The sequence below is a fragment of the Gracilinanus agilis genome, chromosome 4 (genome assembly GCF_016433145.1).
Source record: "Gracilinanus agilis isolate LMUSP501 chromosome 4, AgileGrace, whole genome shotgun sequence".
Taxonomy (NCBI): domain Eukaryota; kingdom Metazoa; phylum Chordata; class Mammalia; order Didelphimorphia; family Didelphidae; genus Gracilinanus; species Gracilinanus agilis.
In genome coordinates, this window is record NC_058133.1 from 421,899,212 (window position 1) to 421,924,982 (window position 25,771).

Sequence of the window (25,771 nt, forward strand, 5' to 3'; positions counted from 1 at the left end):
GCGAGGGAGGCTGCCCACAGCTCTCACCTGCCCCGGGGCAAGAGGGCGGCGAGGGGGAAGAAGTGAGAGGGAGAAGGAGGAGCCAGCAGTGGGCCGGCCTGGGGGAAGGGAGTCAAAGTGAAACTCCTCAAAGTTGGTCAAAACGTGGAAAGGCCTGGCCCCGGGAGGAGTAAGCTGGCGGCTTTTCCCTGCAGCTCCCTGGCTCCTGAGGCCGGGGCCAGCTGGGCTGCAGCCAGAGGCTTCCTCCTCCGGGAGAAAGCGGGGGCAGATACCGAGACTGGCTAGCGCGGGGGTTCCGATCCCGGCGCTCGGGTCGGCGAGGCTGGAGGAGTCTGGGGGACCGTAGCACTCCTCGCCTGTCTCTCCCCCGGTGCCTCCTCGTCCCTGAGCAGAGCTCCCCATGGCTCTGAGCAAAGGGCTGCGGCTGCTCCGGAGACTGGAGCCCCCAGGGGAGACCAGCATCCTGCTGGAGGCCCGCAGCCGCCAAGACTGTCTGCTCTTCGAGGCCGGCACTGTGGCCACACTCAGTAAGTGCTTCTCCCTCCTTTCCCGGGCGCTCCGGATGCGGAGCGCAGGGCGCACGGGACCGTCCCAGTCCCGGCTGCCATGCGTCCTGGAGGACCCGGGGCTGCGGTCTGTCTGCGCGCCTGGAGGAGGGTGGTCACTGCCAGGAACTGGGGGAACGAGGGCACAGGCACTGGGCCCCGAGAGCTCTCCCCGGAGCCTGCTGCGGGAGCTGAGTTCTGGGGCGGATTGGGCCAGTGTTTGGGGTGTGAGGTAGCCGAACCCTCCTTCCCCCTTTTTCCCTCTCAGGGCTTTCTCTGAGGTGACTGCGTCCAGCGCCAAATGTAGCCTAGCCCAGTGGGAGATCGGCACTCTGGAGTCGGCTTTTCTTTAAAAGTCCAAGAATGGAGAAGAGGCTCCTAGTGGCTTATGGGGAGGAAGGGGTCCGGGATGGGAGTGTGGGGACGAGGTCCCTTCTGAGTCATCGTTGGAGTCACCTAAAGTAACCTCCCTCCGTGCTACCTCCGCCTAGTCTGGGTTTGCCTGCTAGGCTAGAGCAAGCCCCTTTGGACACCTCCAACCTCAAGCGACCCAAAAAGTAGTTCTTAGACGGGAACGATCCTTTTGTATCTTACTCTGGTTCCGGAAACCAAGACAGTAAGTGTGGTCCGAAGGATTTGGAGATTGACCGGCTATGCCAGCTGTGTGTGTCTATCTTTCTTCTCTACACCTGTTTTTGAAACAAATGATTACAATAGGGAATGATGTGAGTCTCTTGAGTAACAGCTACATTGGGACAGAGGTGGCGGAGACTTATGGGACCCTTGCTGCTCTAGGGCTGCAGATAAAATGGACGAAAAATCAACGCACTTGAGTACAAAATTTTGCTTCTAAGGGCCAGATCCTTACCAAAGCAGTTGGGTGCACTTCTGAATTTTGGATAGCTGTGAGCTTGACCTTGATCTCTAAATGCTGTGATGAGTTTGTTGTTGAGTCTTTAAGTTGTGTCTTGACTCCTGACCCCGTGGAGCATAACTATTCCTGGGGATTTCTTGGCTAGGATAGATCTTGGACTGGTTTCCATTTCCAGTGAATCTTTTTTCAGGCATTCACAAGTTAGTTAAATGACTTCCCCGGGGTTACTTAGCTAGGAAGTGTCTGAGGCCGGAACTGAATTTAGGAGGATGAGTTTTATGACTTCAGGCTCTATCCATTGAGTCATGTAACTGCCTCATAGACTTACAGAAGTTAAGTGACTTGCCCAAGGTCACATTGCTAGGAAGGGTCTGAGGCTGGATTTGAGTCTTCTTGATTCCAGGCCCAATGCTCTCTAACCACTGAACCACAGCTGCCTCTGCTGTGATGTGCAAGTAAGTGCAAATGTCATTCTGAAACACCACCAAGATTGCATTTGTCCATAGTATCTGGCAGTACTTTCAAGTGTGTTAAATTAGTCAGGATTGTAGAAGTTGAAAAAAAGTTAATTTTTTCCAAGTGTAGACAAAAGTCTCTGCTGAATTTGTGCAAATACCCCTACCTATTTGATTGAATGGAGAGAGGGTGTCATTTTCCTATATTCTGTTGAAATTTATGTAGCATTCTATTTTCACTTGCAAACATTTGTAGATGGTTTTGTAAACATTTTTAGTTCATAAACACTTTCATATGTTTATGAATTCTCGCCAACTTTATTGTAAACTGTGTGAAGGTACCATTTCTTTTTTTCTTTCTTTTTTTTTTTAATAACCTTCTGTCTTAGTATCAATTCTAAGACCATAGAGCCCAGGGCCAGACAATTGGGGTTAAGTAACTTGCCCAGGGCCACACAGCTAGGAAGTGAAGGTACTATTTCTTTAGTTGCTGTCTTCCTCCTAAAAATTTCTTTGAAATAAAGTACTAAGTCTTTTGTTTGTTTGTTTGTTTTGAGGGGTTTTTTTTATATGCAGTAAATTTGTGTTTCTTTTGTTTTCTGAAATTAAAATATGCAAACCCTATAGAAAGAAGTACCTCTAAGTCAGAAACTGTTTTTCTGTTGTTTTTAATCTTCCTGTTGCCTAGGACAGTACTTTTCACTTGCAAGGCGCTTAATAAATGTTTGCTATATTGGGAAATACATATAGAGTTTGTTAAATCTTTATAGTCAGTTTCTCCATAACTCGATTCTAATCTGATACTTCCATGTTCCTCCTTGAAAGTCTAAGTTTGACAATTTGCTAGTGTCTCAAAAGAGAAACAATACTAATTTTATTCCAATTTAACTCCCACGAACATTTTAGAATATTAATTTCTTACATTGTGTTCTTTAAGTGACTTCTGAAAACATGTACATGTATATATATTTACATTTTAAATGTTAAGATTTTTTTTTCTCCCTTTTGTGGGAGAATGGGAGAAGTGGTTTTACAACAGTTAAAAAGATTTCAGAGGTAAACATAATCAACCACTCAAGATTTCATTACCTCAGAAGTGAAGAGCTCAGGAAAGAACTGAAGCAATAAAAGGCACATTTTCATTAAGAATTAATTTTGTACTAGCTACTTATGAATTATGCCTTCCAAGATGCTTTCATAACATCATCTGACATTGGAATATTTCTGATGATAAAGGAAATCATATCAATCTAATCAAGTCATATGACATTTTAGTCTTCCAAATTTGCCACTTAATCTAGCATTGTTTGTTTTTTCCTCCCCTCAGAAAAATCTTGGGCTGGGTACTTCTAGTGCATTTTTTTTTAAAACCCTTAACTTCTGTGTATTGGCTCCTAGGCAGAAGAGTGGTAAGGGTAGGCAATGGGGGTCAAGTGACTTACCCAGGGTCACACAGCTGGGAAGTGTCTGAGGCCAGATTTGAACCTAGGACCTTCCGTCTCTGGGCCTGACTCTCAATCCACTGAGCTACCCAGGTGCCCCCTTATAGTACGTTTTTATCTTTTTTTCTTAAAACTAAATTGAGTTGCACTATTTTAAGAAGCCTCTGCAGCATTTAATTGGTAATACTAGCTCCAAAAAGGACATTTCTTCATACTTCCCTGCTTAGGGTAGGAACATTCTTTTCTAGGGCAGTCAGTTGGCTGTTTAATCCTTTAAAAAAAAAGTGCAGATTGATTACATTCAGCAATATTTTGGGAGAGAGGGGAGAAAGATTCCCCTGACAAGAAGAAGCATCCATACAGCTTATGGGTCAAGAGGTTTCTTTGAGTCTTCCTCTCTGAGCAAAGTTATAAATGCCCTTATTTTACTTTTTTAGTTTAATTTTCTTAAATGAACAAAACTTTTTTTCTCTCTCTCTCACCTCCCCATAGTGGGAAAATATAAAGGACAGAAAACCTTTGTGTTGATATGTGTCTTCAAGAAAAACAAAATCCCACAGAATGACCCCATTTTAAAAAGAACTTTGAAGTAGAAGGTTGTGCTGGTGGAAGAATCTACTTGACTTGGGGACTTTCAGGTTTCAGAGAATTGTCTTTTTCAAATTCCACTGAGAGACCTTAGGGGCATCCCTGTTTTGTTTTTCTGTGCTAGTTGCCCCATGTGGTTTGTAGCTGGTTAGCTCAGTTTTAGTACAGGACTAATGAAGCCATTGGCATTGATTTGATTCCCCTAAGTGAGCTCATTTCTCTTTCTTCTGTGGCCACAGAGAGAATTGACTCCTAATCCTGACTAGTTATCTTGCAAATAAATACAGGCTGTTGGTTATAAGGGAAGACCAGGTGAGAGTTGAATGAATCACCTTAAATCCATCTAATCTCACTGAAGGAATGTTTCCATCTTGGGCTGTAACAGAGAGCAAATTAGTAAGTAGAATCTTATTTGACTTTTTTGGAGGGCCATGAAAAAGCAGTTTTATTTAGGGCAGAGAACCAGGGACTTAGAATCAGGAAGATCTGAATTCCAGTCATAACCTTAGCACTTACCATGTGGTGATGAGTGAATCTTATTTAACTTTTTTTGTTATGTTTCTTTATCTATAATAAAAGAGAAATCGGTTGGAGTGATCATCTTCCTGCTTTAATATTATAAAACTATTATCTCAAGGGCATTTTCAAAAGGTTTTTTCATCTGGACCCAGACACTATCGGAAACTTGAATTGACTTATGGTTTTAGGGAGAAGATATTCTACGTAGATGGTCAGTTCCTCTTATTACTACTTGAGAAATCTGTAAAGACATTTGCTATGGATAACTTAGACAACTAGCAAAGCATAATAGTTAAGGGAAGGTTTCAAATTCCTTCTTCTAAAGGTTAGGGCCAAAAGCAAAGCCTTTTATGTAGAAAGAAGGAGCAGACACTCCAAATACAGAAATGGCAGATAGAATATAGAGAAAGACCACACTAGATTTAAAATAGGCCCTGGATTTAAGGCTCAGCTCTGTTACGTGTTACCTGTGTGAACTTGGGAAGTCATAGCTTCTCTGGGCCTCTATTTCCTCATTTATAAATATAGGAATTGGACTAGACCATCTCTAAGATCCAGTCCATTCTCTAATTCTCTGATCCTATCCTGAATTTAAAGATTTGAGTTCAAATCTTGACTCTTGACAATTACTAGCTATGTGATCATCTCTTCTGGAAGCATCCAGTTCCTCAGCTGTGAAAGTAAAATGAATAATGACTGTACAACCCATCTCAGTTATTGTTGTTCAGTTTCCTGATCCTATTTGGGGTTTCCTTTGCAAAGATACTGGAATGGTTTGCCATTTCCTTCTCCAACTCATTTTATAGATGAAGAAACTGAGGCAAACAAAGTTAAGTGACTTGCCAAGGGTCACCCAGCTACTAAGTGTCTGATGTCAGATTTAAATTCAGGATCTTTCTGACTCCAGGCCTCATGTTCTGGCTGTCTGAGAGGGGTACACAAAAGTCATAGTGCCATTTTTATTAACTGCACTAAAATTTTTGGGACACTGCATATTTGCATATGTGAATAAGCCTTGTAAATTGTTTGGCTACAAAAATACCAGTTGTTGGATTCAAGATCTCTTAAAAAAATTTTTTTTTTCTTAGTAAATTGGTTATGGAAGTGAGTGTAAAACCACACCTGGTGACTCACTTTCCCCTGGTAGCTTGTGATCTATGCATAATGTATACATTCACTTCTTTCCTGTTGGAGCTGGAGGAGTAAAGCTGCTTAAGGTTAATCTATTTCTCTGCAGCCTATTTGAATTTATCCAGTTAGGAAAATATACATATCTTGCCTCAGGCAGCAAAGCCCAAATGCCATTGGGCTGACACCCGAATAGATTTGTTTTGGACTGTCACCTCTGGAAGTGTAACCTCAAGATTTATCTGAGAGAGCATACAGTTCTGATAGCAGCTTTCTCTCTGAAACTCATTCCCTCCCCACTTTTCCCCCAGGAGTTCTCCAGCTCTGTGTGGGAGTGTTTGTGCCTCCCAGATTTGGTATTAAATCTGTCCACAGGGGGAGGAGCTTTGAACTGTTTAGTTAGGTTAATGAGCGAATGTCCCCAAATTACTTTGGAGCTTCTGGGAAGAAAGGTTCTGTGTAAACATGTAGGATGATTTTTTTTTTCAATCATACTGCTCTGTTTGAACTAAGGCTACAAAGTCATACTTCATTTGGAATTAACAAAACGACTATAAAGTAGGAAGAGTGAAGGCTTTGTCTGATATGTGGCTCTTGCCACTTTCCCAGAGTTTATGACTCAGTATTATTTGGTCAGGTCAGTGCCTTAAAATTTGACCTGCTTAGAGTCCCCTGGAGTTTAGAGTCCCAGTGTATCATTTGGATAGGGTTCCTGTTATAAAGATTGGGTGGGGGGGGGAGAAGGTGAACAGCGTGGGGCAGACCTATTTCAGTCCCCAGGAGAAACTGAATTGTAGCCAGGAAAGATCTGTAGCTCTTTTCTTTGATCATTCACTTAACAAATCTCTGTGGTTTACTCCTTCCCCAGGATCTGGTGTCGCCCACCCCATGCCCCAGGGCAGGTGGATCTTTATTGCCTCCAGATTGAAATATAAAATCCCATGACAGTTAAAGCCCATCATAACCTGGGCCCTTTGTACCTTTCCAGGCTCCTTATACCTTAATCCTCTCCCTCCTTCTAGTGACATTGGCCTCCTTGATTATTCTTTGCTCTATCTCACAGGCATGTTTTCACTGACATTTCCCTCCTCTCTCCCTCCTCATTTACTTCTCCTGGATTTGCTAGCTTCATTCAGGTCTCAAAGTCCCCTCTTCAACAAGAAGTCTTTCCTAGTCCTCCTTAATCTTACTACTCCCTTTTGAGATTATCTTCATTTTACCCTGTTCATGCTTTTGTGTGTGTACATAGTTGTTTCCTTCTTGTCTCGCCTGTTTGACTATGAGCTCCTTGAGAACAAGGACTGTTTTTCTGCTTTTCTTTATATGACTCCATTTGGAGTTTTCTTAGCAAAGATACTGGAGTGGTTTCTCCAACTCATTTGAAACAGATGAGGAAAACTGAGGCAAACAGAACTAAGTGACTTGTCCAGGATCATTTGGCTATTATGTGCCTGAGGCTGGATTTAAACCCAGTAAGATGAGTCTTCTTCACTTCAGACCTGAGATTCTATCCCTGTGCCTGGCACATTTCTTTCTAGCACTTAATAAATGCTTTTTTTTTTTTTTTTAACCCTTACCTTCTGTCTTGGAATCAATACTGTGTATTGGTTCCAAGGCATAAAAGTAGTATGGGCTAGGCCAGTGGTTCCCAAACTTTTTTGTCTTACTGCCCCCTTTCCAGAAAAAATATTACTTAGCCCCCTGGAAATTAATTTTTTTATTTTAATAGCAATTAATAAGAAAGATAAATGCACCTGTGGCCATCACTGCTTCCCCTGGATCGCTGCAGTACCCACCAGGGGGCGGTGGCACCCACTTTGGCAATCACTGGCCTAAGCAATGGGGGTTAAGCAACTTGCCCAGGGTCACACAGCTGAGAAGTGTCTGAAGCCAGATTTGAACCTAGGACCTCCCGTCTCTAGGCCTGGCTCTCAATCCACTGAGCTACTCAGCTGCCCCCTTAATAAATGCTTATTGACTTGATCAATATACCAAAACCAGGTTAGTTTTTCCAGTTCTGTTTTGTATGAAACTCACCTGTAAGAGAATGCTACAAGCCTCAACAGGCCTTTATTGTGACTTATGGTTGTTCAGAAATAATTTTCTAAAGAACATGGATCTTGTAACCATGGAAAAATACTCTAAATTAATTAACTAAATAAATTTTAATTTAAAAAATCATTTTCTAGGACTAACTATTTTAAAAAATCAGTTTGTTTTGCACCAAATAAGATTTGATCCTCTTTGGTCTCCATTGTTCATAGGCGCGAGTCCAAAGTTTGCCCAACCAATTGAAGTATGGCCTAAAGCAGAAAGAGTAGTGTAAATTTGTGCATGAGACAGGAGATCTTTTTTAAAACAAACACTTTGGAAGGAATCCATTACAGTGGGGGAAGAGAAGAGCCTCTAATGCTTCATAGAGGTTTCCTGTAGCCTTCCTGAGAACATTTCTTAAAGGTTCAAGAGAAGGCTTTTGAAGTTCTTGGATAGAGAGAAGTTTTTGCTGTCCCGGGTTTTCTCTGAATTTGTTCTCTGCCTCCCAAATAACTCCCTAATGTCCTGAGGTTTCAGCTGTGATTTTTGGCTATCTTGATTTCCCCCTGAGGAGTTCTGCTATTGGAATAGTTTTATCCTTGCTCCCCAGGATGGTGCAGGCAGGGAATAATTTACAGTACTCTACAATAAATACCCTGTTAATTCCACCCAGACTTGGACCTGGAAAATCATCAGCTTCAAGCCTTTAACATGGTGTCTCTTAAGCGTTTCTTGGCAGAGTCCTTAGGAGTGTAGCCACTAACCTACAAGAGAGGAATTAGCCTTGTTTTCTCAATCTCCATTCAGTACCTGGGCCAAGACATAATGAGGCTATGCTGGTGATGGTATCTCCAGCTAATGAAGATGAGCAATAAAAACAAACCTCCAAAGAGGCTTCTCTGGTGCCCCTACTATGGCTGCAGGTGAACTAAGGATAAGTAAAGGAGGGTAAGAGTAAAGGCATTCAAACCAGTGTTTGCCGTCTTTCCTGAGCAAGCTTGATAGGGAAGCCATAGTTTGTGAAGAGGAATGAGAGCCAAGGAGATAGAGCAGCCCACCTTCATCTGCCTATGTAGCTGCCTAACTTTAATTAAATCTCTTCTATGAAGTTTCAAAGTAGAGAAGAACTAAGACTCCTCTTCATGTTTCAAAAGGCACAGCGATAACAGGTGAGCTTTATGTAGCACTTGACAAATAACTGTACCAAGTACTCTTCTCCCAGCAGTCCGTCTGAGGTAGAGCCTGCAGGCCATCACTGCAGGATTCCTTTAAACAATGTCATGGACTTTAAGATATGGTTGGGTTTGGATGAAACTTTTCAAAACTGGCTTTACTCTTTAAAGGGAGGCACACTACATACCTAACAAAATAAACAAAGCTACTATCCCCATTTGATTTTGTAATTTTCACTTCTCCCTGTGCCTCTATGTGGGCAGCTAGGTGGCACAGTGGACAGGGTGCCAGGTTTGGAGTCAGGAAGATCTGAGTTCAAATCTTGCCTCCAAATACTTAAATGTGTGACCCTGGGCAAGCCACTTAATTCTGCCTCAGTTTTCTCATCTGTGAAATGAATTAAAGAAAGAAATAGCAAACCACTCCAATATCTTTGCCATGAACAACCCAAATGAAGTCATGAGGAGACTGTCATAACTGAAACAACTGTATATTAAAACTTGCTTGTATGCTCATCTTAGCTGTGTTTTTTAAAATTTATTTATATATTTGTTTTGCTATTTATAAAGAGGTTTCTATTCAACAACCCTATGAATACCATAAGTATGAATTTCATTTTATAAATGAGGAAACTGAGGCTCAGAGAGGTTAATTCCTTTGCTAGGAAGTGGCAGAATCAGAATTTTAGACCAGGCCTATTCATTGCATCATGTATGTTTATTCAAGGCAGAGGTCATCTATTTTTTGCTATGAAGTGATAACTAACTGGTATTATATTAAATATGTAAATATATATTTTATATAAATATATACCTTTTTAAAAGCTCACCTTTGGTAGATGTGAGCAAACTGCAACATATAACTAATACAGAATTTCAGAGAAGAGGAACAAAAGTTGGCACCTTGAATAGGAAGAGAAGGTAGGCAGGTAGGAAAGATGAGAGATAAGTAGTGAACACTCCTCTGTATCCTCTTGATATTAGGACAAATTAAGGATGGCTTCCAGCATATTAGATTGGACCTCTGTGATGAACTTGGGGTAAGATGTGGACAAAAGCCACAAACACATATGGGCTGACAAGGGTAGATGCCTGTCATTTTGAGGAACTTTTTAAAGATTGGTTTGGAAGGATTGTCAGAATGATTTCAGCTTTCGTTGCTGCTGAGCCGCCATCTTGGCTCTACTCCCTCTCCATATGAATGGGTCAAAATCTCTAGCATTGGATGAAATATTCAGATCAATGGAAAGAACATTAATAAAGGCAATTCAAGTGTATATGAATTTTAGTTAGTCTGATTCTTTCCAGATGGTACAACTTGGGTTGAGTGAGCAAAGATATAACTTTGCTCAGAGTAGATACTTAATGCCTTCTAGAAATAACCTATTTTATAGTGTAAATAACCCTTGTTTTTCCACTAAAGATATAAATCCTTCAATCTTTCAAGACACTTAATCTGAAGAAAATCAGACACCAGACTGCATAAGGATTTACTGGCTCTGACAGCCTGAGAAAGTCACTCAAACTTTCAGTGCCCCTTGGTACCAAAAACTGGAAGTGGCAGAATTAGAGTCCACCTTGGTGACAGACTCTTCTCCCCAGGAGTTCCCTAAGCTAGTGAAATCCTAAATCCAGATGGAAATTAAAAAACTGGCAGTGAGGAAACTTGAGGCTCCGATGAGGAAAGAGATTTGTTCATGGTCAAAGATAGAAAGTGTCAGAGCCAGAATAAAGATGCCACACACAAGAATGCCTTTTCTTGTTTTAGTTGGGAGTTTGAGCAGTTAAATATCTCCACCAGATCAAAACTTTCTGAAGTCTATCTGCCCTCCTTCTGGTAGGCTCCTCAGTAATCTTTCTGCTCAGTGTAGATCTAATGTTGCCCTCTATACTAATTAGAAGGTGCTTAGCCCCCTACTAATGATGCTTTAAAGAGAAGATAGAATGTGTATCCATTTAGGGTTGATCTAGAGAAGACCCTGTCATGACTTAATAAGTGGCTGATCTAAAGAACTTCATTAGATTTAATTTGTGTTGATTCTTTTTTTTTTTTTAAACCTTTACCTTCTGTCTTAGAATCAACACTGTGTATTGGTTCCAAGGCAGAAGAGTAGGAAGGGCTTTTCCAGGATCACATAGCTGGGAAGTGTCTGAGGCCATATTTGAACCTACCTAGGACTTCCCTTCTCTAGGCCTGGCTCTCAATCCACCAAGCTACCCAGCTGCCCCCTGCGTTGATTCTTTTGATTTGGCATAGGCAATTGTCTTTCCGTATGGAAGGGATGAAAAATCAGGCTATGCATCTAATCAATAGGGCTCTGATTTGGTGTCTTCCTACAGCAAGGCAATCCCAAAAGGAAATGGTGGCTGTCAGAATCTCTTTGCTGGGCAATCTGCATTTGCCAGGTACATCTCTGGGGCTCTCTTTCTGGTCAAACGAGTCTTTTGATCTTGCAGTAGCTCTGTAGGTTTTAAGAGTAGACCTTTGGCTAAATGACCTTTGCTGCTGTGGAATCTGCAGCCTTCCATACTGTTCTTGGGGATAAAATTGGAAGGAGATCCTTGGAGAGGCTCTACCCTCTTGGTAGTTAGGTTCAAAGAGAGAGCTTTCCATTCTCCTGCTGCCCATCTCTGGCTCTAAGAGTGTATGGGGTTACATGCTTGTTGTCTTTGATCTTAGTTAAAATTCCACCTTTTTTTGTAAAGCATTTTCCCATCCTTTTTTTTCTTTAACCCTTACCTTCCACCTTAGAATCAATACTGTGTATTAGTTCTAAGATAGATTATTGGTAAGGGTTAGGCAGTGAGGGTTAAGTGACTTGCCCAGGGTCACATAGCTGGGAAGTGTCTTAGGTCACATTTGAACCCAGGACCTCCATATTTAGACTTGACTCTCAATCTACTACCCAGCTGCCCCCTTCCCATCCTTCTTAAAGTTGCTACATTCCCTCTGAGTTATTTCTCATTTACCCAGCATATATCTCATTTGTACAGCGTTGTTTGCATGTCTCCTCCACTGGATTGTTAGCTCCCTCAGGGGAGGGCCTTTGTAGTCTCACCACATGGTACATAGGAGGTGCTTAATAAATGCTTAATTAATAAATGTTCCCTCTCTGAACTCCTATAGCAACTGAAATGTATGTACCACACAATTAGTACTAGTTAATTATTATGCTGTTTCTTATCATTCAATATTTCAGGTGTATCAGTTTATTTTCCCCGTCAGCACTGATTTTATACACACATACATACACATATACATACATACACACACATATATATATATATTGAGAGAGAGAGAGAGAGAGAGAGAGAGAGAGAGAAAGTGTGTGTGTTAGTTCTGCTCACTTGTAGGCACTTAAAAATAGTTGCTGATTGAATGGTGGAGGAATTATAAGGTTTCTAAAAAGAGTTTGGCTTATTCTTTTCCTATCTAAAAGTGTCAGGCATAAGCATAAGGCGCATAGTGGGTGTTCCAAAAATGCTTTCAAATCACCTGGAGAACAGTGCAAGAGTGCTCTTCGGACATTCAGAGTAAAAGTTCCACCAGATGATTTCACTTCATTTAGTTTTCATAGAAAGGATCTGATTTTTAGCGAGTTTGTTTCACTTAAGGATTTTTCTGCCATTGAAGAGTGCCCATGCCCAGAGCAACACTGAGTGCTTGCCAAATAGTAGAAGAGCAATCTTATTAATGATGATCCTTTCGTAAATATTGTACATTTGATATTTTCCATATTTCCTTTTTCCCTTTGTCTGTTTTCAATGTTTACCCAGTTATAAGGATTACTTGATTTCAGGGCTTCAAATGGCTTGATTCTTGGTGCTGCCTCTATATTCCAATTGTCCTTCCCTGGATTTCTTTTCCTTTTCACTAGAGGCCTGATAATACCATATCCTCCCTCCATGAAGACATTTCCCTTTCCCCTAACCCTCACCACTTGTGACCTGGACTTTAGAAGCAGCAAAAAGTTGAGAAAAGGTTGTAGATTGCTTGTCAGGGCCTGAGATTGCTTTCCCCAGTGCCAGACAATATTAGTGTAGGGTTTGCTATTTCATACAGAGCTTATCTGGGGATAGAATACAGTGGGGACTTGTTGCTACCATTAGCCCAGCAACAAGCCCTTCCCACAGCCCTTAGTTGTCATTTAAAAAACTCCAATATGCCATGAAGTCACTTGGCCAAGATCACACAGCCATTATGTCAAAGGTAGAATTTGAACTCAATGCTTTTGGCTTCAAGGCCAGCTCTCTACCCATGACACAATGGCACCTATTTCCATTTCTCCATACCCTGGGTAAAATAATGTGGCAAAGAAAAAAAATCATAATAATTTGCCTTTGAGTCTCTGGGGATGAACCTTGAAACCTGATGGATTTTTAAAAATTATTGTACTTTTGTGGATTTCCAAAATATGATGGATTGGCTTCCTCATGCCACCACTTTAATACCAATTGCTTTGTAAATACAACAGCAGTTTAAGCTAAAAATCAGAAACAAGGAGTAAGGTATTTATTAAAATGCCATGAGCTGTGCCAATCCAAGAAATGCCTTAGCATCTTTTAAAGCTGTTCCAAGTACCTGTTAATACCCTTTTAAGTTCTTAAGCTCTTGGACTCAAATTTCCTTTCTTTGCCCTGGTGTTCCCAATCCCTCCCCACTTTGAAAAAATGGCTTGCTTACAGTTCAGATGTTATTGTGTGGTCTTATTGCTTTCATTTTCTCTGGTTTAACTAGTGTTAGACTGTGAAGATTGCCATAACATATAATTCCTAAAAAGGTCAACGAAGTATTTAATACTGGGAAAATATGTATTTTTCCTTATAAAGAAGAGACACCTCTCAGAGTCTTCTACAATATCCCTATTGAGGAGAGAAACTATGTCAAGTGGAACAGTTAAGTCTCCTTTCTATGGAGTAAAAGATCAAAATAATATCAGATAAGAACCAGTCAACACTCCCGGGTCTGGGCAGAGGATTTTATTTGGGTCAGGGCAGCTTTCAGTGCCATGTACTGAACTGGGGTCTATTCAAACAATAAGAATGATCTTAATGTTTTTGTTTAAAAGATAAAAGTAAAGGATTCCTGAAAAATACAGATCGAGAGCGACTACCTCCTCTCCTGATGTGCCTGTCTCTAGAATCCAGCCCCCTGTCCGACCTGTAATGGCCTTGGGATTTCTGTGGCCAAAGGGTCAGCTGCACCCATTTTGACAGCATTCGCCTTGGTACCACGGGAACATTTTTAGCAGAACTCTCTGGAGATTAACCATTGTGTGTCTCCAAAATAGGCAAAGAAGCAAACAACCAGGAGTCTCTCATTTCAAAGAGACACCTATGTGTGCTTCTATTTGTGCAGTGACTTACTAAACGGTTTGTTAAGAATGAAGAATGCTTGTTTCTCGCTAATATGCTGCTTTTATAGTTTATATAAAGGATAACTGGCCGAAAACTTTATGGGCTGATAACTTGGTTGGATTTAAAAAAAAAAAAACCCTTATTGTCTGATTTAGTAATAATTCTTAAGACAGAAGGCTAAGGGCTGGGTAAAAAAAGTTAGGTGACCTGCCCAGGGTCACACAGCTAGAAAGTAGTTGAGGCCAGATTTTGGTAACTTGTTTTAATCCCATGCAGGGTGAAATGTAGCTTTTCCTTGAGATTTATTGAAAGTGTGTGTATATGTATATGCATATATACACACACATAATATATATGTATATATATACACATGTACTTTCATAAGTATACATATACTTTCATATATATATGTTCATATGTATAAATTCATAAAATATACAACTGAATTAAAATCTAGAACCTGGCCTGAATTCCCTTATGTTTAGTCAAAGGGTTCATTCCCTTTTTTTTTTTAATGTGTTATGAATTCTTCTGGAAATCTGATAATGCCTCTGGACACCTTGAAATAGTGTTTATGTTCATAATTGAAAGAAATGTTTCGGGGCAGCTGGGTAGCTCAGTGGATTGAGAGTCAGGCCTAGAGACAGGAGGTCCTAGGTTCAAATACAGCCTCAGACACTTCCCAGCTGTGTGACCCTGGGCAAGTCACTTGACCCCCAATTGCCCACCCTTACCACTCTTCCACCAAGGAGTCAATACACAGAAGTTAAGGGTTAAAAAAAATTTTTTTTTAAATTAAAAAAAGAAAGAAATGTTTCTTTTTCTTTTTTAAATATTTTTATTTTTATTTTGAGTATTTTCCCATAGTTATATGTTTCATGTTCTTTCCCTCTCCCCAAAATCCACTAACCCCCTTTAGCCGATGCGTAATTCCACTGGGTCATAATTGAAAGAAATGTTAAATTTCATATTTAGGTTAGTGAAAATAAAGATTAGTTTGTTTTTTCTCATCTTAGTTCTTGGATCCCCTATGATCTATCCACAAACCAGATTGTAAGTTAAGTGTCTCAGCCCAACAGATACCTGAACAATTTTCTCTCCACTATGCACCTGACAAGTAGTCATCCTGCCTTTGTTTGGAGCCTTCCAGTGAGGAAGTCCTATACCTCCTAGGAGACAGCCCAACCCTCTTTTGGTTAGTTCTAATAATTAAGAAGGTTTTCTTTCCATCAAATTAAAATTTGCTTCTTTTGTGAAGTTTACAAAGTCTATTCAGTTGTGTATTTTTATAACTTTATATGAATTAAAATACAGAACCTCAGAGGATAAAATTCTACATTTTATTTCAGTGTCTCTTTGTGCCTTCTGCCATTGTTTGTGGATCTGTCCTCTGGAACCAGGAAGAAAAAGTCTAAGAGTAGTAAAGGATTGGCAATTCAGGGTTAAATAGCTTGCCCAGGATCACACACCTAGGAAGTTTTTGAGGCCAGGTTCTGAACCCAGAACCTCCCATCTCTTGGCCTGGCTCTCAATCCCCTCTGGGCCACTTAGCTGCCCTCTAAAATGAGTTTTGACAATAAATTAGATGTAAGACAAAGGTTTTGTTGTTTTTTTTTAAAGTAGTATAGTAGTGGTGGTGTTTGATGATGAGACTTATGTTTTGTTTTTTTTTAAACCTTGTCTAAAACATGTATTCTCATGGTAGTAGCTAGGCCTTCCTACCATTGTACTTGGCTGAGTTCATAAATAAATCTGTTGTAACCTCTAGCTTCCCTTTCAACTAAGCTTTCTTTCCTAACAGAATTAAAAATCTTTCACTACTGCTAATAACAGTTGGTAATACTGGAACCATCATAGCCACTTTAATTATGTGGTTTGGCAAAATATTGGTCCTTCTTTAGCTCTTGTCTCCAAAATTTTCTTTGATCATGGGACCAAAGTTTGAAGACTGAATGTAGTTGCCAGTGGCATTGCAGCCTCTCTACCATTTTCCCAGGTTGCTTCCATCATTGCCCAATCCATTTTTAGGAATCTATACTTCTTCCATATCTTCTACCACCATACCTGCCACCAAAACCACTATGACCGTACCTTGACCTAAGTCATTTCTTCCAAAGTTGCCTCCATGGCCACCATCAAAGTTCTCAGAACTATTTCAAACTCTTTTACCAGATGAAGTGTGGGCCATTTCGTTGTTGTTGTTTAGACAAGGCTTTCATTTCATAGTTGTTGTTTGCAGTGTGGTATTTGTTCTTTAATTTAGAAAAATTTAATTAATTAATTAATTAAGAGTATTTTGACATGGTTACAAGATTCATGTTCTTTCCCTTCCCTCTCCCCGCCCCCTCCAGTAGCTGATGTGCAATTCCACTGCGCTTTACATGTGTCATTGATCAAGACCTATTTCCATATTATTGATATTTGTACTTGGCTGCTTGTTTAGAGTCAATATCCCCAATCATATCCCCATCAACCCATGTGATCAATCATATGTTTTTCTTCTGTTTTTCTACTCCCACAGTTCTTCCTCTGAATGTGGATAATGTTCTTTCTCATAAGTCCCTCAGAATTGTCTGGATCATTGCATTGCTGCTAATAGAGAAGTCCATTACATTCGATTGTACCACAGTGTATCCATCTCTGTGTATGATGTTCTCCTGGTGCAGTGTGACATTTTATTTTATTTTATTTTTTTAACCCTTAACTTCTGTGTATTGGCTCATAGGTGGAAGAGTGGTAAGGGTATGGGCAATGGGGGTCAAGTGACTTGCCCAGGGTCACACAGCTGGGAAGTGTCTGAGGCCGGATCTGAACCCAGGACCTCCCGTCTCTAGGCCCTACTCTCAATCCACTGAGCTACCCAGCTGCCCCCTGAATGACCATCTTATTTAGATTCTTGGGCATCAAAAAACCAAGCTCTTCTTGCTTTTGTGTTCATGATACTTATACTGAAATCAATTGTGATGATTTCAGTATAAGTATCAAGGTTTGTTTTTTTTTAAACATTTATTAATATTCATTTTTAACATGGTTACATGATTCATGCTCCTACTTTCCCCTTCACCCCCCGCTCTCCCCCCACCCATGGCCGATGCACATTTACACTGGTTTTAACATGTGTCATTGATCAAGACCTATTTCCAAATTGTTGTTAGTTGCATTTGTGTGGTAGTTTCGAGTCCACATCCCCAATCATGTCCTCATCAACCCATGCGTTCAAGCAATTGTTTATCTTATATGTTTCCTCTCCTGCAGTTCTTCCTCTGAATGTGGGCAGCATTCTTTACCATAAATCCCTCAGAGCTGTCCTGGGTCATTGCATTGCTGCTGGTACAGAAACCCATTACATTCGATTTTACCACAGCGTATCAGTCTCTGTGTACAATGTTCTTCTGGCTCTGCTCCTTTCACTCTGCATCATTTTCTGGAGGTCTTTCCAGTTCACATGGAATTCCTCCAGTTTATTATTCCTTTGAGCACAATAGAATTCCATCACCAGCATATACCACAGTTTGTTCAGCCATTCCCCAATTGAAGGACATACCCTCATTTTCCAGTTCTTTGCCACCACAAAAAGTGTAGCTATAAATATTTTCGTACAAGTCTGTTTATTTACGACCTCTTTCAGGTTAAGTATCAAGGTTTTAAAGTAACTAAATAACTGCTTTTAGCATAGGTGTCTGCCCCATCCACCCTTCAAAGTTGCTCAGTTATGGTCTTGAACTTGTGATCCACTATAAATCACCATCACCATGCATGGGTTCAGGACCAGGTGGTACTGTTCAACCCAGCCCACTCTTTTATACAGTCACTGCCTAACATCACCCACTCTTTCTTATCTTTTGCATCATCTCAGGCACATCCTCTCCCCCCATATCTATCAAGTGACTCTTAGGTCAAGGTCAAATGATTTCTTTTACCCATATGGAGTGCTTCCTAGTTGACTTAACCAATGAACATTGCTTGTGGGTGTCTCTATTCTTCAAGGGGTATGATTGTTTTCTTGTATTATGTTTGTATTGGTATAAAAACTTGTTTGATTCTTTGGGGATAAAAAGAGGTCCTCTCATTATGGTCAGGGTCTTCTGGTCTAGCCCAAGAGTCCAGCTTTATTGATGGACTGGCCCTCTTTTGATAAAGCCTAACTTTTCTTAAACCTGGAGATTTATGACTCAGTTTTATCTAAATTACATACCTGTGTTTAGAAAAGTTACACAACAGTTCACCAGGAAATAGTTCAACTATGTCTTGTGTCATGGCTGCATCCTATCGCAACTTAACTTCATTCTACATATTCAGGTTTATCTTATATTCATATACTTTACTGTTCAGTCAAACTGGCCTTAGCCACAGAGGATATTCCATCTCCCATCTCTTTGATTTAGCACAGGCTATTTCTCTGTGTCTAGAAGGCATTCTTTCTTTATCTCCATCTCTTAAAATCCCTAGTTTTCTACAAAGTCCATATGAAGACCCTTTTCCAATACATGCCCTTGTCCCCAACTTTCAACTTTATTTTTTGTTATTGTAACTTTTTAACCATTTATTTTTTACTTTGTATGTACTGTATATTTTGTACATACTTATATATTTACTTTGTGTATTTTGTTTGTTATTTATTTTGTATATATTTAGATATGTATACATTCACTCTCTTGATGGTAAGAATAAACCGTTGTATATTTTTCTTTATTATCCCTAGCTCATGGCATATTTAACAGGTCCTCAATTAAGTCAAACTAAGAGTGGTTAAACCTTATTGGTTATTGGTTAAAACTAAGAGTGAGCTCAGGACATGGCCTTTAAAATAATCAGTATTTGGTGAGCTGGGGTTAACATTCATTTTTGTGTGTGTGTTTTGGGTTTTTTTGGGTGGTTTTAAGTTCCAGCGACACAGGCATTTAGATGAATAGTCAAAGGAGGCCTTTGGTTTGGGCTCTTTTCCATGTTGGTTTCCATGAGTGTCTGCAGTAGGCACGTCAATGCCATTATCAGCCGTGGTCTTATACAGGTCGATGAGCCAAGACTCTTTGGCCTGACAGATTCTTTTGGTTGGGGTTATTTTTATTATTTTTTTTTCCCACACAGGAAACCCATAAGATGGACTTCAAATAACAAAACCCCCTCAAATCTTCCTCTCTCTGGTGGAAGTGGAAGCAAGCTTTGTCCACTTAATATATCTTTACTATCTCAACATTCTACTTAACTCTGATTAGTTTTAGTTAATGTCTGTTTCAAAGGCCCATTTGAAAGTTGGCATGCCTTGAAAAGGGAGCTGGCCTGGTGGAATAGACCCAAGTTTTTGAAGCTAGTTTACCAAAGTAAGTTTTCCTATCCCCATCTTGTTTCCTTTGCTGACCTTTTAATAAAGAAGAGCCACACCAAATTTTCAATAAAAGTTTGAAGACTGAAAAACAACTACCCCAACACCCTTACACAGGCGGTCAGGCTCCAAGAGCTCCAATGTTTGTCTCTAGGAAAAAGTACAAATAATGTTGTTAGGCATCAAAAATGCTTCACAATTTATTTCTTGCCTATTTTTCCCCCAGACACATTCTACATTATTTTACTTTGTGAGCCCTGTAGTTCAGCTACCCTGACCTATTCTATTGTTCCCCATATGCACAAAGCTGTTATTTGCTGTTCTCTATTTACAAAATTCTTTTCTTGACTCCCATGTCTTTGCACAGATAGCTCCTTGGGCTGGGACTGCACTCCTCCTTTCTTTGATCTTTCAGAATCCCTAATTTATTTTAAGGTTAGACCTAGAATACTATCTTCTATACTAGTTTTTTCTTGATCATCCGGGTACAAATGTCTCCCTTCCAGAAATGACTTTATATTTCCTTTGTATACATTTTTCATTTACTAGGGTGCTCAGGAAGGACAGGCATCTTGGGCGGGAGGGCTTTCCAAATCATTTTCAGGGCTGCTCATCCACCTTTGGTGTCTACCTTTCACCCCATTCTCACCTGTGGCTCCAAGAAGCTGTAGTATGCTCAGGGGCCACACCCTGGCAAAACCTTCTTGAGAGCAAACTAAACCAGGTTGAGGGTAACCTATAGACCTCAGACCCATTGTTGAGTTAGGGAGATGTTTGTCTCAAGCACCTGAAGACTTCCCTCTGGTGGAATGAGCGGAAAGGAGCAATTTGTTCCAATAGCCTTGAGGGAGGGTGAAGCAGGTACTGTGCCAGACGTGGAAGAAGCTGAGGTTAGCCCCCATATCCTGAACCATCCCCCAATTGTCCTGGCTTTTGTCTAGCCCCATTTTCAAATGACTTTGAAAAGAGAGTGAGACTGAGAAGTTTGTGCAACACTGCCTCACTTAAATCCAGTTCAGGTGTAAGTCAAGACATCAGAAGGCACACCTAGCTAGCTCAGTGAATAGAGAGCCAGGCTTGGAGATGGGAGGTCCTGAGTTCAAATTTGACCTTCCTAGCTATATAACCCTGAGCAAGTCACTTAGTTCCAATTGCCTTCTGCCTGGGGACCAATCCTCAGTATCAATTCTGAGAAAAAAGTAAGGGTCTAAAAAAAAAATTGTTATTGGTTTTTTCTGAACTTTTCTATGCAGGTACTGTTCCACTCCTTGAAGGCAGTGACTTTTAGAAAAGTAAAAACACTTCCTTTCTGTCTTAAAATCAATATTGTTTATTGGTTCCAAGACAGGATTGTGGTAAGGGGGTCATGGGGTTAAGTGACTTGCCCAGGATCACACAGCAAGGAAGTGTCTGAGGCCAGATTTGAACCAGGACTTCCTGTTTCTAGATCTGGCTTTCAATCCACTGAGCCACCTAGCTGCTCCTGGCAGGGACTTATGAATTCTTTGTTACCCAAGAGCCTAACACCACACCTGGTATATACTAGGTCCTTACTAAGTGTATACCGAGTGAACCAATGGACAAAGGAACATCCTTCTCCTTTCCTTTTTAAAGGCAGTTTTGCCAAGATGCAGTAAAACTGCTGGGGGGTATCAGACAGTTTGTGACCGTGGATCACCAGGTAGCGTGACTGGGAGGACTTGGCCGTGCTAAGAGTTTATACAGTGGCCCGGGGTTGCAGCAGGCAGTTGCTGGGAGTCAAGGCTGGCATGATGAGTGTAAGTAGTACAAAGTTGGAACAGATAGCAGGTCAGGAATCTAGGACAGACAGAATGGAAAAGTAATCCAGGGCACCAGCAGTTGCACTCAGGTGAACTTAATACTGTAGCACACCTCTGGCCCAGCCAGAAACTTCTTATATACAGAACTCATATACAGAACATAGATAGTCCCAGGGAATGGGCTGCCTTAAGGGGAGAAGACCTAAGAGAGGAGACTGAGAGTCTCTGTTTCAGAGACTAACAAAGAGAAACAGTGGGAATTATGTTGCGTTTGAACAAATCTCTTTTGTCTATTTGCTAAAGGACAATCCAAATGTGGATGTTCTTTTCTCTGATTTTTGGACAGCACCAGGCACATGACACACAGAACAAATAGAGATTTATAAAAGGCTACCCTGTATTACAAGCTACCCTGTATTAAGATTTATTATTCCCATTTTATAGATGACAAAAGTGAGGTTCTCTGAAGCTAAGGTACTTTTAAAAATATTCACATTTTTATTTTCTTACCAACTACTTGCACAACAAATTTCCACAGAGGTTTTCCTAAGTTATATGATCAAACTTATCTTTCTCCTTCCCTTCCCTTCCTTTCCCCCTCTTGGTGCTGGCAGGCAATTTGATCTGGGTTGTACACGTGTTATCGCACAAAACACATTTCCATATTGTTTATTTTTGTGAGTAATCTTATAAAACCAAAACCCTAAAAAAATAAACCTAAACAAGTAAAAAATCATATGCTTTCATCTGCATTCTGATGTCCACAGTTCTTTCTCTAGAGGTAGAGAGCATTCTTTGTCCCAAGTCCCTCAGAATTATCCTGGATCTCTGTGGTGCCAATGATAGCTAAGTCTTTCACAGTTGATCGTTCCATAGTATTGCAGTTACTGTGTACAATGTTCTCCTGGTTCTGCTTATCTCACTCTGCATCAGTCCATAAAGCTCTTTCCATAAACCCAGCATTCTTGACAATACTTTGCTAGCTTTCCACAAAGAAACTATAACACTAAATATACTCCCTTGCTGAGAGATTTAGATGTAGATGCTAGAACAGGTATGACAAATTTAGTCCATGTGTATTTATAGTTCTCTTATCCCTTTAGTCATTCATTCAACAAGGATTTTTCAAGCACCAACAATGTGCCAGTGTGTTCCCTGGGTGCTGGGTGACGCAGTGGATAGAATGCCAGGTCTGGAGTCAGGAAGAATCATCTTCTTGAATTCAAATATAGACACTTGATATGTGACCCTGGACAAGTCGTTTCACCCTGTTTGCCTCAGTTTTCTAATCTGTAAAATGAGCTAGAGAAGGAGTTCTAGTATCTTTCCCCAAGAACACCCCAAATGGGATCACAAAGAATAGGTCTTGATTGAAACAACTGAATAATAACAATGACAAGTGCTAGGGTTGAAAAAGTACAGAGTGAAACCATGGTTACTTGTAAAGAGTTTACAATCTAATGGAGAAACGACAACAAGTATATATGGCATTACATAGATAGCACATATATTAGGTCAAGAAATATGGATATATACAAACTAGTGAAATCTAAGGTAGTTTGGGAGGAAGGGGGAGTAGCAGATGAAGGATCTGGAAAGGCTTCATATAGAAGATGATGCTTGAGCTACATCTTGGAGGGACTCTGAGGTACAGGTGAGTAGGGAGTGTTTTTTTTTTTTTCTCTTTTTAATACCCTTACCTTCTGTCTTATTATTAATTCTAAGACAGAAGAGCAGCAAGGGCTAGGCAATCTAGGATTAAGTGACTTGCCCAGGATCACACAGTTAAGAGGCAAAGAAGTGCCAGAGGCCAGATTTGAACCCAGGTTCTCCTGACTCCGGGCTGGGCTCTCTATCTACGAGGCTACCTTGCCATCCCTAAGGGAATGTTTTCCAAGCTTGTGAGATGATCAGGAGAAAGGTACAGAGATGGAAAATGGAGTACCTTGTGTGAGGGACAGAGGAAAGGGCAGTTTGCCTGGATCACAGAGGATGGGAGGAGTAATAATGTCTAGGGTAGGCTAAAAGGATAGATTGGAGCCAGGTGTTATAGAGCTTTAAAAGCTAAATGGAAGTTTATATTTTATTCCACAGCTAAGTAGGAAGCCCCTGGAGTTGTTTGACTTAGGGGAGTCACGTGGTCAGATTTGAGTTTAAGGAAAATGACTTTGACAGCAGTATGCAGGATGGACTATTTAATTCTTTTATTCCATGAAGGGTCCTGTGTCTCCCGGACCTCTCCTAGAGCACGGGCTCTATTTTATATCACTTTGTCTGTATGGCCCTTCACACAGTTGCAGAAGTAATTAGATGTTTGATTTCTGAAGCTGAAGTGTAATCCCAGGTGAGCCTGGACAAATACACGGTAGTCTGTTTCCTGGTCGAAATGTGGAACATAAAATAGGTTTTTGGCAGGTTGCCCCAGGAATTGTGTTGTGGGTGAATTCTTTTCACTTGTTTGAAGTAAACCATTTAGCTGTTTTATGACTGATGCTCTGAGGGGCAGTGTGCCATAGTGGAAAGAGCACTGGGTTAGGGGCTCAGTAAATCTGGCTTCCAGGTTCTACTATTATAAAATTACTTAATCTTTCCGGGCCTCAGTGACTTCTTCTATAAAATGAGATTGTACTATATGTTTTTCAAAATCCTCTTTAGTGCCGACACTATAACCCTGAGACAGCTAGTGGGGCTATGGATAGTGCACTGGGTTTGGAGTCAGGAAGACTTGAGTTCAGATTTGGCCTCAGACACTAGCTGTGTAACTCCAGGCAAGTCACTTACTATTTGCCTCAGTTTCCTCAACTGTAAAATGATCATAATAATATTTGTAAAAAGTGTTTAGTTCAGGATGAAGACACTAAACAATAACTCTAGCCCAACTATCAATAATATGGAATTAGGGCTTAATCAATGATACATGTAAAATCCAGTGGAATTATGTGTCGGCTAAGGGGGGTTAGGGGGACTTGGGGAGAGGGAAAGAACACGAAATTTATAAATATGGGAAAATATTCAAAATAAAAATAAAAACAAAAAAAAGTGCTTGGTTCAATGCCCCAACACATAGTAGTCACTATATAAATGTTTAGAATCCTTTCCTTTCCTGTGAATATTATATGAGAAAATCTAGTGCTTTGAATTCGATAAGTGGTTTCCCCTGGCTTTCATTTCTCTAGTGTTTCCACAATTGAAAATAAAACACAATATAGGCTGTATTATACAGTATTACATATAGGCTGTATAATACAGTATTAAACATTAAATTCTTTAGCAATTAAAAAAAGGTAAGGGGATAATTCCTATGACTTTATTTCCCAAGAAGGTATGTTTGCACAGTCTTAAGATATAATTCCAAAGATTTCACTTAAAATCTGTAAGAGGGGGCAGCTGGGTGGCTCAGTGGATTGAGAGTCAGGCCTAAAGTTGGGAAGTCCTAGGTTCAAATCTGATCTCAGACACTTCTTAGTTTTGTGACCCTGGGCAAGTCACTTGACTCCCATTGTCCAGCCCTTACCACTCTTCTGCTTTGGAACCATGACACAGTATTGATTCTAAGATGGAAGCTAAGAGTTTTAAATAAAATAAAATAAAATAAAATAAAATAAAATCTATAAGACAGGGGCAGCCAGGTGGCTCAGGGGATTGAAAGCCAAGTTTATAGACAGGAGATCAAATCCAGCCTCAGAGACTTCCTAGTTGTGTGACCCTGGGGCAAGCCACTTAACCCCCATTGCCTAGCCCTTACCACTATTCTGTCTTAGAAGACAGAAGGTAAGGCTTTAAAAAATAAAATAAAACTTATATGGCAATTTGATTGATCTTTTCAATTTTTTTTAAATTGTTGCCTCATTTGTTCTGCTGCTGCCTCATGTTGATTTTTAGTGGATTGTTGCTAGAGCTCTGAATTTCTATGCAGCAATCTTTTGCCCCAAGCAATAAAGTCTGTTCATTGCAAGAATTCCTCTCTGGTACATCTGTCCAACTGTCACCAGCTCAAACTAATTTTCTCTGTCATTCTTGGTCCTTATTCTGAAATGGTTTCCTTTGATGGAAGAGCACTTACTGTCTGATTTCCTTTGCAGTAGCTGAGCTGGTACAAAGAAAAGGGGGCTGAGAAAAGGAAAGTAGAAAACCTTTTTTTCTTTCTTTTAATGAACTTTGGGGTCAGGTAGTTAGAGGCTGACTTTGATTGATTGGTAACGGAATGCCCTTTTCAACCAAGATTTAGGAGTTAACTTTGTGGGTCTTAGAGTTCAAGAATAGCTTGTAAAACCAATTTCCTTTTTTGCCAGTGAAGGAATGATAAACTGTATCTTTTGTATAGAGTCCAGGGGACAGCTAGGTGGTACAGAGGATAGAACACCTAGCCTGGGGTCAGTAAGACTTATCTCCTGATTCAAATCTGTCCTTGGGCATATACTAGCTGTATGACCTCCAGTTAGTCACTTCACTTGTTTGCTCAGTTTCCTCATCTATAAAATAATCTGGAGAAAGAAAGGGCCAACTGCTCCAATATCTTTCAAGAAAACCACCGAGTCAGACACAACTGAAA

At 40.4% G+C, this 25,771-nt stretch overlaps 1 protein-coding gene across 1 annotated transcript in view; it reads left to right on the forward strand.

The window, feature by feature from the left end:
• Nucleotides 1–400: 400 nt before the first annotated feature.
• The window catches only part of SYNJ2 (synaptojanin 2), a 156,236-nt gene continuing 130,865 nt past the window's right edge, over nt 401–25,771 (forward strand). The window contains exon 1 of the mRNA XM_044675472.1: nt 401–527. Within this exon, the coding sequence (XP_044531407.1) occupies nt 401–527 (127 nt within the window). The remainder of the gene's footprint in view (nt 528–25,771) is intronic.